The following is a 13,248-nucleotide window of genomic DNA, read 5'->3' as shown; positions in this document are numbered from 1 at the left end:
AGCAGTAAAAAGGAAAGCGTTAAGAAGAAAAAAAATATAACCACATACCCAACCGGGCAACCAAGGGAGGGAGCTGTGTCACCCAACGAAGACTACGAGAAATACAGTGAGTATTAAAATCTACTCTTCCCGTTCGTCTTATTGTTGGACACAGAACCATGGGACGTCCTAAATCTGTCTCCAGGGATGGAAGAAAAATGAAATATCATCCTGTTATCTCACGTAGCCTTATCGCCAACTCAAGTAGAAGTCTGGGCTGCTTCTGCCGGCAGGGCTTTCCTATCAAGGCTTGCATCTGCCGATGCCTGATGACGCACCATCAGGAGGCTCCCACTGCTTGCGTAGTGTGCTCTAACCCTAAACAGAGCAGCCCTAGCTTTAGCACCATAGGTCTGGAAATCACATTCTCGATCGAGCGGGCAATAGTTGCATTAGAAGCAGCCTGACCCCTAAGAAGGCTCTTTGGTATAATAAACATGGAAGACGAAAATCTGAATGAGGCCGTGGCCGATAAATCGTACCTTATAAGAAACATAAAAAGGCTGCGCAAAAGGGCGAGCACGGTCTACTCTAGTCTCAGTCATTGCAAGAGGTAGGAAATAAGAGGCAGAAAGAAAACCACGAGAGTTCTCATTAACAGTAATACCAGCCTTGAAACACCAATAGCCTACCTCCATTCACCATGACGGAATCTGTTCCCAGTTAGCCACAAGGTGGAAGACGCAAGGTGGAAGTGCGGCACCGAAAGGAGGAAGAGGCAGAGCCAGATGGGCAGGAACCGCCACTGAACGGGTGAAAGAACTGGCAGCACTGAGTGGCCAACTGCAACATGGCCACCGATAGGTGGAACATTTTCAGCCTGATGATTGGCTGAGGGCACCAAACATGATTGCAGACTGCCTGGAAAACCCTCAGCAACAGCGTTCGTCCTTCCACACTAGGACGCAGAGAGAGAGAGAGACCAGCAGACAAAACAGTGGCTGCACTACACGGTCCCGCTCCAGCCCACCGAGCAGACAACACTTAGATAGGTGAGCAGGACTGTCAACCGCAGCACCAGTCCTCTACACATAGACCATCCACCAATCACTGGTAACCACCACTCCAAGGAAAGGAATAGAGGGGAGACAGGAAGGAAAGGAGGACTCCTGGTAGCGTTATACCCATCTGTTCTGACGATCCAGAACTTCCTATCTTCTGCTCCATGCACACTTACGCCATGTGGGGTGGCGGTCAAGAGCAAATTGAATTACAGACCTCAACACCAGAACCTAACTACCAACAGTTTAAAGGTACAAATGGTCTGGCCACACAGACCGGAGAGGATACAGCCTGATCAATTACAGCCTGTACGCTCCGTCACTACGTGGTTGAAACAGGGTGTACAATTACACTGTTACCCATAAGAAATCCATGTGAAAGACACAAAGCAAAAGGAAAGTTAGAGCCTAACCTAAGACAAGTCTAGGACAGACCAACTAACACTACGGTACTAGAACCTAAAAAAGCCCGACTCTGGAGGCGAGGTATAGTCTGTTGGGGTGGAGCCAATTTTATTTAAATACAATAACGTGTCAGCAAACTATCCCATGGTTCTCTGTCCCCCAATAAGATGAACGAGAAAACACAGTATTTAATTATTTAAATAAAAGATGCTGTAATGCTTTCAGTCAGTCCCATCTTGTCCATCATTCACGTGGCAAGTCCCTGGCCGTAGCGGTGATGTTTGTATCCATGGCATGTGACAAGGGAGGATAATGAGGGCTGCAGCTGTCACATGAATGATGAATGTGTCACAACTGAGGCAGGACGGGTGAAGACTAGTGAGACTTGAGAAGAGAGGACTGGGATAAACAAGTAGTCTTAGCTCATTAAAAAAAAAAAAAAAAAAAAACCCAAAAAGAAAAACCTTGACAAAACTTTTAACCCCTTTGGAATGTGGTTTTTTGTTTTAGCCGTTTAGGTTTTTTCCTCCCCTTCTTAACAGAGCCATCATTTTTTTATTTTTCTGTGCACATGGATATATGAGGACTTGTTATTTACATGAGTTATATTTTTGATGTGCACTATGAAGTCGGGTGTACGCGTCCTGGCTTCAAACTGAAGTTGTGCGTATGACACAAACTCCGGAATCATGCGCACTGAGCCGAAATCCCGTCGGACGCAATGACAGCGAAGAGGTGAGTTAGATCATCCTGTGACGCTGCGTATTCATTAGCATGGGCGTACTAACATGCTAATGGGGGTGACTGGCCGGGGAACCAACACCCTGGGGACTAGTCCCCTCGCTCATTAGCATACGGTAAAAGATCTTTAGAAATCCTTTTTCTAAAGATCCCTTTATGCTAGTGTATACAAGGACAGTTAAGCAGAGATTAGCAATATACACCTAGAACTGCTCGTGCTATGACAAGCACTGCTGTTTTCAGCAGATCCCCTGCTGTCATAGCAATCCATCGGTGACTCGAGATCACATCACGGGGGTACCGATAGGCACTTAACATGGCGCGCACCCATGCCCTGGTGTGTTAAATCCCGCTGTCAAAGTTTTACAGCAGTATTTAACAGGTTAAAAATCACAGGCAGACCTCTATTCCACCCACAATTGTTAGTGGCAGGTACTGGCTGTAATAAACAGCCGTACCTGCCGGGTATGAGCAAGCTAACCCTATGAGCCTGCTCCATACACCAGTTTCCAACATGCGCAGTACATGTACGGCGGATGTCGTGAAGGGGTTAAGGAGCTATATACTAAATACAATTTCTGGTATTACAGGTTTATATCTATGTACAGCATTTACATGCCTTATAGATGTGAACTGTACAATAGCAATGATAATGAACATGTTACCTGATTTGTCATCTGCCATACACAGTCAATGAATTGAAGAAATATTGGGGACCGGTCTGCGTCAGCGTGATTGTCTTCCCCATGGCCCACTCTCTGAAAAGGAGTGTGATTTACAGGTTCAGATTTTAGGCAACAAAATTTGGAACCACAAAGTTAAAAGCGTAACTAAACATTCATTGTGTTTTTTTTCATATTTGGTAGTTCTGTAAGGGTCCGGGTAAACCAAGAGATTTTCCAGGCTTGGGGAGCAAGTCTGCAATCACTGTATGCGACTGCAAACCTGTGAATCCTCCCAGCGGACACTGTGTGCACTGTCAAGATTCTCTGATGAGAAGAGCTCATGACTGCAAGTATTGGATTTGGATCTGCTTCAAGAGAAACCTGAAGACCCACCTCTTCCAACAAGCCTACAACCTACAATAGCCCTCAGTCCAGTAGACCACTGCGCAACCAGCTCTGTCCTCACCTATTGTACCCTCACCCATTCCCTGTAGACTGTGAGCCCTCGCGGGCAGGGTCCTCTCTCCTCCTATACCAGTCTGTCTTGTACTGTTAATGAATGTTGTACGTATACCCTCTTTCACTTGTAAAGCGCCATGGAATAAATGGCGCTATAATAATAAATAATAATAATAAATGTAGTCACCTACCAACTAGACATGCACAGTGTCTCTCTCAAAACAAATGAAGTCTAGTCGGAATGTGGCCGGAAGTAGGCAAATCGCATATCTGTGGCCACATATGGCTAATCCTAAGGGCTTTGCTATTAAAATCCGACAATTGTTTTGTACACTTTCACATTATGTTACAATGCATCATGCTGTACGGCTTCACATACTTACCATAGTAAACCTATGGCCAAAGCTGATCCATTCTTTCTCAATCAAAACCTCAAATCCTTTGATGGTCCTGTAATAGCTATCCAGCATTAGCATGGCCAGTGATGTCAGCTGTGCCGTCCTGTCCCAGCCATCGCTGCAGTGGACCACAACGGAGGTCTTGCTTGATTCAACCTTGTCTGCGATCCTCACAGAACCTGCCAGCAACATCTGAAAAACCAGCAATCGTCAAACCCAAAGACGGAAATGCACCAAGAAGCAATCCATGACCAGCTCCATGTCAAGTTTAGTGGTGTTGGCCTGCAGTACTATGGGAAGCCCAAAACCTACGACATTTCCCCCACCTTACCCTTATGTATTCAAGCCAATGTGTCCCATCAACATTTGTCAACCAGCGAGCCTCATCAATAGCGGGATATACAATCTCCTTCAGTTTCCGCAGGGACTCCCTCATGACATGGATGTTGTGTATCTCCAGGAATATAAGCTCTGCATTGGGATAAGCAGTTTCACTCTCGTATCCGCCTCCTTTAGCCTGAAAAAAGGATCACAAAAAGAAGATCCAAAGATTCAACAGGGAAAATACATCAGCAGCAGAGTGATCTGGTCAGGTTCTGTGCACACGGTGGTCAGAGGATCCATTTGCAGGCAATGGCTGACTTGACTGAATGATTAGCTCTGTATTCAGCGTTATTCCTACTGTGAATCTGACAAAAACCATAATGGAACTTGATGGACCCAGTTAAAAGGCAATGCAACTGGTGAGCAGCAGAGGCGTACATCACTATGCAGCAATGCTCTAAAGCAGAGGTCTGAAACACGCGGACCGCATGCGGCCCCTGAGGCTGCTTCTTGCGGTCCGCAGACACCTAGACCATGTGACGATTGCGGCCCGGTACACAGGGCCGCCGCCGTCAGCGCTTTCCTTCAAGGGAGTATAATTTGCGGCACCGTGCAGAGAAGCTCGTCTCTACACAGCTTTATTAATGGCAGCTGCTGCCGGCCAATCAGAGGCCAGCAGCTGTGGGTCTATTCTGATTGGCCGGCGCAGCTGCCATTAATAAAGCTGTGAATAGAGCAGTGCCGCAAATCGTTCCCCAGAAGGAAAACGCTGATGGCAGCGGCCCCGTGTACTGGACAGCGATCATCACGGGGACTAGGTGTTTGCAGGCTGCAGGTAAGAAAAACACCGGGGGAACAGAGGAGAGGTGAGAAGAGGTTTTTTTTTTGTATGTGAAAAATGTCATAACATGGAATATTACCACGGGGTACAATATGGGCACATTACCACAGGGCACAATATGGGCACATTACCACACTATGGGCACATTGCCATAGGGCAAATATGGGCACATTACCACAGGGCATAATATAGGCACATTACCACAGGGCACAATATGGGCACATTACCATAGGGCATAATATGGGCACATTACTGCACTATGGATATTACCACAGGGCACAATATGGGCACATTACTACACTATGGATCCATTACCACAGGGCACAATATGGGCACATTACCACAGGGGATAATATGGGCACATTACTACATTATGTGGAGATTACTAAAAGATGAGGACCAGGATGGAAATATTACCACAAAACGTTGTTAGTATATGGTAGTAATTGTAAAACGATATTACTTACAAAAAGGGGATAAAATGTAAAAAATAAAGAATTATTTTTTTCACATTAAAAATACTTTTTATATATAAACTGAAATAAAAAATTGCTCATATGTTCTAATAAACGAGCAAAAAAAATGTTAAAAAAAAAAAAGTGATCCAAAAGGTGCAAATAAAAATAATATATGTGATCACTAAAAATCTCACTGGGCCCGGCAAAGAATGCGGCCCCCTGAACATATTTCTTTTTCCTATGTGCGGCCCTTATACTTAAGAGTTTGAGACCCCTGCTCTAAAGCAAAAAGGTGCCCACAGGCATAATATTCTCCATTAGTGCAGAAGAGACTACGGATTACAATCTGGAGCGGTCACATATGCCAGCATCAGAGGCAACCACCTCACCGGTATGTGCATCATCCATTGTTACATGGCCAATAGCATTACGGATGTGGTCAGCCACACATTTACAAGGGATGAATCAACAATTATACTTATAAGCCAATTCATAAGAGGTTTTTTTTTTTTTCTGCAGTAGTAATTAGCAGTAAGTAAATGTTCATCTGTGGCCTTACTAGCTCTGGACGATGCTAATCTGCAATGATAGGCCATCTGTGCTGGTGGCTGTTCATCGATGCTCCATCAGGACAAGTGTAATCGGTGACATTTCTATTGTCTGTACAAAACACATAGCCGGCTGCTTTTCTTCATCGTTAGGTAGTGCTAGACTGACCGTACCATGATGTTATACCGGCCATTTAAGGGTCTTCTGATGTGCTGACTAATTACAGCAGTGATTCAGAAGAGCGCGCAATGCGGTGCACAATCCTCATGGTGGTTGCCAGCACTCTTGGGAATTTAGCAATAAATGAAGACCTATTAAAGCTATCCTACAATCCCTAATCCCCTTTAGATGCCAGGATCCATATCGACTGCTGCATCTAAGGGTACTTTCACACTTGCGTTGTTTTCCTTCCGTTACAATCCGCCCTTTTGGAAAACATCAGATTCCGCTGTTTCCCATAGACTTGTATGGTTGACGGATTGTACCAAAAGGACCTGCGTTGCGTCCGCTGGGTGACGCTCCGTTGCTTCCGCCCAGCGGGAGGAACGCAGCATATAACGTTGTTTTGAGCAGCGGAATACTCTGGAATTCACTGCGCATGCTCTTTTTTATTTTTTTTTTTTGACAGCGCTCAGCTGATCACCCGGCGGCCGGCTGCAGGGAGCAATCAGCTGATCGTTCACAATAGTCTGCCGCCGGCAAAACTGTAAAAAAAAAAAAAATCAAAACAGATTCCGTTGTTTTGCAGCATCCGTTGTGCCACTATATGCAACACATCCGTTGCATCCGTCGCACAATGCAATGCAACGGATACTGTTCAACGCAAGTGTGAAACTAGCCTAAAACACTTGACAGAGACAGTCACAAATTAGGGAGTTTGATTTTTTTCTATGGAAAGTGGGGAGCTTATAAAGGGACCAATGTCTGCCTAATCTGACTAATAGGGGACAAGGTCAGCAGCTGCCAATAAAAGTGCCCAGGGAAAGGGAAACTACCGAGTGGGCAGAGCGGAGCACAGCGCAGTCCCATGGTCACCACTACTGGATGGGTCTTCCCGTGCTGGGGCAGAGTGTCAAGTTACAGACATAAAGGACTGAGGCAAAGAAGGGGACACAGTCCAGAAATCAAGACATCGGAGCAGATCTTCTCGTAACAGACTGGAAAGAGACTTCTGCACGTTTCCAACACAAACGAAAATAAAGTGGCCAAACCCTTTTATAGGTTAAGGAAATAAAATTTTTAAAGGGAATCTGTCACCAGGTTTTTGCTCCCCCATCTGAGAGCAGCATAATGTAGAGACAAAGACACTGATTCCAGTGATGTGTCACTTACTGAGCTGTTTGCTGTCATTTTGATAAAATCAATGTTTTCTCTGCTGCAGATCTAGCAGTTATACAGAGCTCATAAAAATGCTGCACTACCTGGCAGCACGCCAATTAGTACTCTAATGATAATCTGCTTCTGATTAAACAGTGATTTTAATCAAAATTACACTAAGCAGCCCAGTAAGTGAAACACCGCTGGAATCAGGATCTCTGACCTTACGTTTTACTGCTCTTAGATTAGGAGGCAAAAACCTGGTGACAGATTCCCTTTAAGGCCAATAGTGTGGCTGATAGGTGGTCATTTAATGCTGTGTATCGTGTAAGCAGACCCTTAGGGGTACTTCTCACATAGCGAGATCGCTGCTGAGTCATGGTTTTTGTGACGCACCAGTGACCTCATCAGCGATCTCACTGTGTGTGACACTGAGCAGCGATCTGGCCCCTGCTGGGAAATCGCTGATTGTTACACACAGCCCTGGTTCATTTTTTGGATGTTGCTCTCCCGCTGTGAAGCACACATCGCTGTGTGTGACAGCGAGAGAGCAACGATCTGAATGTGCAGGGAGCCAGCTTCTGACAGCTGCGGACGCTGGTAACCAAGGTACACATCGGGTAACCAAGCGAAACGCTTTGCTTGGTTACCCGATATTTACCTTGGTTACTAGCGTACATCGCTCTCAGGCTGCCAGTGCCGGCACCCTGCACTCGTAGCCAGAGTACACATCGGGTAAATAAGAAAAGAGGTTTGCTTATTAACCCGATGTGTACTCTGGCTACGAGTGCAGGGAGCCAGCGCTAAGCGGTGTGTGCAGGTAACCAAAGTAAATATCGGGTAACCAAGTGAAGGGCTTTGCTTGGTTCCGCGATTTTATACCAAGCGCAGCATCGCTTCCAAGCGCAGCATCGCTTCCACGCGTCGCTGGTGGCTGGTCACTGGTGAGATCTGCCTGATTGACAGCTTACCAGCGACCATGTAGTGACGCACCAGCGATCCTGACCAGGTCATATCGTGGTCGGAATCGCTGGTACGTTGTTTAGTGAGACAGTACCCTTAGTCTTTTAAGCATTCTCATCACCATGGCCGGCTCCACCCAAACAACAAAGAAGGGAATTTTGTTTACTTACCGTAAATTCCTTTTCTTCTAGCTCTAATTGGGAGACCCAGACAATTGGGTGTATAGCTACTGCCTCCGGAGGCCACACAAAGTATTACACTTAAAAGTGTAAGGCCCCTCCCCTTCTGCCTATACACCCCCCGTGGGATCACGGGCTGCTCAGTTTTAGTGCAAAAGCAAGAAGGAGGAAAGCCAATAAACTGGTTTAAGCAAATTCAATCCGAAGGAATATCGGAGAACTGAAACCATTCAACATGACTAACATGTATACCCCAAAAAAAAAACAGGGGCGGGTGCTGGGTCTCCCAATTAGAGCTAGAAGAAAAGGAATTTACGGTAAGTAAACAAAATTCCCTTCTTCTTCGTCGCTCTATTGGGAGACCCAGACAATTGGGATGTCCAAAAGCAATCCCTGGGTGGGTAAAATAATACCTCGTGATAGGCCGTAAAATGGCCTTTTCCTACATGGGGGCAACCGCCGCCTGCAGGACTCTTCTACCTAGGCTGGCGTCCGCCGAAGCATAGGTATGCATCTGATAATGCTTGGTAAAAGCGTGCAGACTCGACCAGGTAGCCGCCTGGCACACCTGCTGGGCCGAAGCCTGGTGCCGTAATGCCCGGGATGCACCCACGGCTCTGGCAAAATGGGCCTTCAGCCCTGAGGGAACCGGAAGCCCCGCAGAACGGTAGACTTCAAGAACTGGTTCGTTGATCCACCGAGTCAGGGTGGATTTGGAAGCTTGCAACCCCTTACGCTGACCAGCGACAAGGACAAGAGTGCCTCCGAGCGGCGCAGGAGCGCCGTGCGGGAAAAGTAGATTCTGAGAGCTCTCACCAGATCCAACAAAAGCAAATCCCGTTCACATTGATGAACTGGATGACAAGACGGTAAGGAGATATCCCGATTGAGATGACAGGGGGATACCACCTTAGGGAGAACTCCTGAATCGGGCGCAGAACCACCTTGTCCTGGTGAAAACACCAGGAAGGGAGATTTGCAAGACAGCGCTGCTAGCTTGGCCACTCTCCGAAGAGACGTGACCGCCACTAGAAAAGGCCACTGTCCGTGAAGGCGAGAAAGGGAAACATCCCTCATAGGCTCGAAAAGCGGCTTCTGGAGAGCTATTAGAACCCTGTTCAGATCCCAGGGCTCTAACGGCTGCTTGTAAGGAGGGACGATCTGACAAACCCCTTGCAGGAACGTGCGTACCTGTTGGAGTCTGGCCAGGCGCTTCTGAAAAAACACAGAGAGCGCAGAGACTTGTCCCTTAAGGGAGCCGAGCGACCAACCTTTTTCCAACCTGGATTGCAGGAAGGAAAGGAAAGTAGTCAATGCCAATGGCCAGGGAGAAACGTCCTGAGCCGAGCACCAAGCTAAGAATATCTTCCACGTCCTGTGGTAGATCTTGGTAGAGCTTGGTTTCCTAGCCTATCCCATGGAGGCAATGACCTCTTGAGATAATCCTGAAGACGCTAGGATCCAGGACTCAATGGCCACACAGTCAGGTTCAGGGCCGCAGAATTCAGATGGAAAAACGGCCCTTGAGACAGCAAGTCTGGCCGGTCTGGTAGTGCCCACGGTTGTCCTACCGTGAGATGCCACATATCCGGGAACCACGACCTCCTCGGCCAGTCTGGAGCGACGAGGATGGCGCGGCGGCAGTCGGACCTGATCTTGCGTAGCACTCTGGGCAACAGCGCCAGAGGTGGAAACACATAAGGGAGCCGGAACTGCAACCAATCTTGAACTAAGGCGTCCGCCGCCAGAGCTCTGTGATCGTGAGACCGTGCCGTGAAAGCTGGGACCTTGTTGTTGTGCCGGGACGCCATTAGGTCGACGTCCGGCATCCCCCAGCGGCGACAGATCTCCTGAAACGCGTCCGGGTGAAGAGACCATTCCCCTGCGTCCATACCCTGGCGACTGAGGAAGTCTGCTTCCCAGTTTTCTACGCCCGGGATGTGAACTGCGGATATGGTGGATGCCGTGTCTTCCACCCACGTCAGAAACCGCCGGACTTCCTGGAAGGCTTGCCGACTGCGTGTCCCCCCTTGGTGGTTGATGTATGCCACCGCTGTGGGGTTGTCCGCCTGAATTCGGATCTGCTTGCCTTCCAGCCACTGCTGGAAGGCTCGTAGGACAAAATACACTGCTCTGATTTCCAGAACATTGATCTGAAGGGTGGACTCCTGCTGAGTCCACGTACCTTGAGCCCTGTGGAGGAGAAAAATTTCTCCCCACCCTGAAGACAATGAGGTGGGAAGAAGCCACCACCGAAGAGACTCCTTGGCCGCCTGAGAAAGAGAAACGTCCCTGTCGAGGGAACGTCGACTCCCCGTCCCATTGGCGGAGAATGTCCCCTTGTAGTGGACGCAGATGAAACTGCGCGAAAGGGACTGCCTCTAATGCTGCTACCATCTTCTCTAGGAAGTGCATGAGGCGTCTCAAGGGGTGCGACTGGCCTTGACGGAGAGATTGCACCCCTGTCTGAAGTGAACGCTGTTTGCCCAGCGGAAGTTTCACTATCGCTGATAGAGTATGAAACCCCATATGTTAGCGATTGGGTCGGGGTCAGAATTGACTTTGAAAAGTTGATGATCTACCCGAAACTCTGGAGAGTCTCCAGCGCAACGATCAGGCTGTGTTGGCATGCCTCTTGAGAGGGTGCCTTGACGAGTAGATCGTCCAAGCAAGGGATCACAGAGTGACCCTGAGAGCGCAGGACTGCTACTACTGCAGCCATGACCTTGGTGAAGACCCGTGGGGCTGTCGCCAGACCGAAAGGCAGGGCTACGAACTAAAGGTGTTCGTTTCCTATAACGAAGCGTAGAAACGCTGGTGCTCTGGAGCATGTCCATTGATGCTAGGAACTCTTCTTGAGACATTGAGGCGATGACGGAGCGGAGGGATTCCATCCGGAACCGCCTGGTCTTCACATGCTTGTTGAGCAGTTTTTTAGGTCCAGAACAGGACGGAAAGACCCGTCCCTTTTGTGGCACCACAAACAAATTGGAGTAAAAACCGTGATTTTGGTCCTGGAGAGGAACAGAGATCACCACTCCTTCTGCCTTTAGAGAGCACCCGCCTGCAGACGAGCACCGGCTCGGTCGGGAGGTGGAGAAGTTCTGAAGAATCGGGTCGGAGGACGAGAACTGAACTCGATCCTGTACTCTTGAGACAGAATGTCTCTCACCCAACGGTCTTTGACCTGTGGCAGCTAAATGTCCCCAAAGCGGGCGAGCCTGCCACCGACCGAGGATGCGGAGAGAGGAGGCCGACAGTCATGAGGAAGCTGCCTTGGTAGCGGTTCCTCCGGCTGCCTTCTTTGGGCGTGACTGAGCCCGCCAAGAACCTGAGCTCCTCTGAACCTTTTGAGTCCTTTTAGACGAGGACAATTGGGCCCTGCCCGAGCCTCGAAAGGACCGAAACCTCGACTGTCCCCTCCTCTGTTGGGGTTTGTTAGGTTTGGGCTGGGGTAAGGAAGAATCCTTAGACTTGGACTGTTTAACGATTTCATCTAATCTCTCACGAAACAGTCTGTCACAGAAAATGGCAATTAAGCACTTTTTTGGAAGCAGCATCTGCCTCCATTCCCTTAACCCCAAGGCTCTGCGTACAACCACGGAGTTGGCGGACGCCCCTACCGTACTGCTCGTAGAGTCCAGGACAGCATTAATAGCGTAAGACGCAAATGCAGACATTTGAGAGGTTAAGGACGCTACTTGCGGAACAGATGTACGTGTGACGATGTCAATCTGCGCCAGACCAGCTGAACTAATTTGTAGTGCCCATACGGCTGCGAATGCTGGAGCAAACGACGCGCCGATAGTTTCATAGATGGATTTCAACCAGAGCTCCATCTGTGTCAGTGGCATCTTTAAGGGAAGCCCCATCTTCCACTGCAACTATGGATCTAGTCGCCAGCCTGGAGATTGGAGGATCCACCTTTGGACACTGGGTCCAGCTCTTGACCACGTCAGGTGGAAAGGGATAACTTGTATCCTTAATACGTTTGGAGAAACGCTTATCTGGATAAGGCTGGGGCCACACGGGCACTACTGCGATCCACTTGCATGAGACTCGGCTCGTGCTGGCAGTACAGCAGAGCCGAGTGTCATGCCTGTGTCCTTGCAACTGAGGTCCGTTCGTGCGAGCAGACCTCAGCTGCGGGGGGCGTGCCGGCACTCAGGAGAGGAGGGAGGGATTTCTCTCCCTCTCTCCTGCGTAGTCAGCTATTGCCATTCTCGCACTGCACTAGCAGTACACCGGTGTACTGCGAGTGCAGTGCGATTTTTTTCTCGCCCCATTCACTTGAATGGGTGCGAGAGAAAGAGACTCAGCTTACAATCGCAGCATGCTGCGATTGTTTTCTCGGTCCGATTAGGGCTGAGAAAATAATCGCCCATGTGTGCTGACACACAGGCTAGAATTGGTCCGAGGGGAATGCGATGTTTTATCGCACTCCACTCGCACCGTTTTTCTCGCCGTGTGGCTTAGCCCTAAGCGTGGTGTTTCTGAACTGCCTCTCTGAAGTCAGAGTGGCCAGAAAAGTACTCAATTTACGCTTGAGATACTGAAATGGAATTTCTCCTGCTGTGAAGCTGACTCCTCCACTGGAGGAGCTGAGGGAGAAATATCCAACATTCCATTGATGGACGCTATAAGATCATTCACCATGGCGTCACCATCCGGTGTATCCGGCTTGAGAGCGGTCTCAGGATCAGAGTCCTGATCAGCTACGTCTGCCTCATCATTAGAGTCCTCCTGCTGGGACCCTGACCAGTGATGAAGCCGAGTGCCGCTCCCAGCGAGCTCGCTTAGGCTGTCTGGGACTGTTGTCCGTGTCAGAGCCTTCACCCTGGGATGCATGGGACCTCCCCGGAGCACTGATTTGTTCCAAATGAGGGTGGCCCGGGAGCATTGAATCAAC

At 48.8% G+C, this 13,248-nt stretch overlaps 1 protein-coding gene across 7 annotated transcripts in view; it reads right to left on the bottom strand.

Annotated features, from left to right (window-relative positions):
• MTMR1 (myotubularin related protein 1) overlaps window positions 1–13,248 on the bottom strand; it is a 122,433-nt gene that overhangs the window by 40,471 nt on the left and 68,714 nt on the right. For all 7 annotated transcript variants that reach the window (XM_075323800.1, XM_075323796.1, XM_075323797.1 and 4 more), the window contains 3 exons: window positions 4,040–4,225; window positions 3,694–3,900; window positions 2,852–2,944 (listed from right to left, as the gene is read on the bottom strand). In XM_075323800.1, the coding sequence (XP_075179915.1) occupies window positions 2,852–2,944; window positions 3,694–3,900; window positions 4,040–4,225 (486 nt within the window). The remainder of the gene's footprint in view (window positions 1–2,851; window positions 2,945–3,693; window positions 3,901–4,039; window positions 4,226–13,248) is intronic.

The sequence above is a fragment of the Anomaloglossus baeobatrachus genome, chromosome 9 (assembly GCF_048569485.1).
Source record: "Anomaloglossus baeobatrachus isolate aAnoBae1 chromosome 9, aAnoBae1.hap1, whole genome shotgun sequence".
NCBI classification, from domain to species: Eukaryota; Metazoa; Chordata; class Amphibia; order Anura; family Aromobatidae; genus Anomaloglossus; species Anomaloglossus baeobatrachus.
The sequence above is the reverse complement of the archived record's forward strand: the minus strand, read 5'-3'. Positions and strand labels throughout refer to the sequence as shown.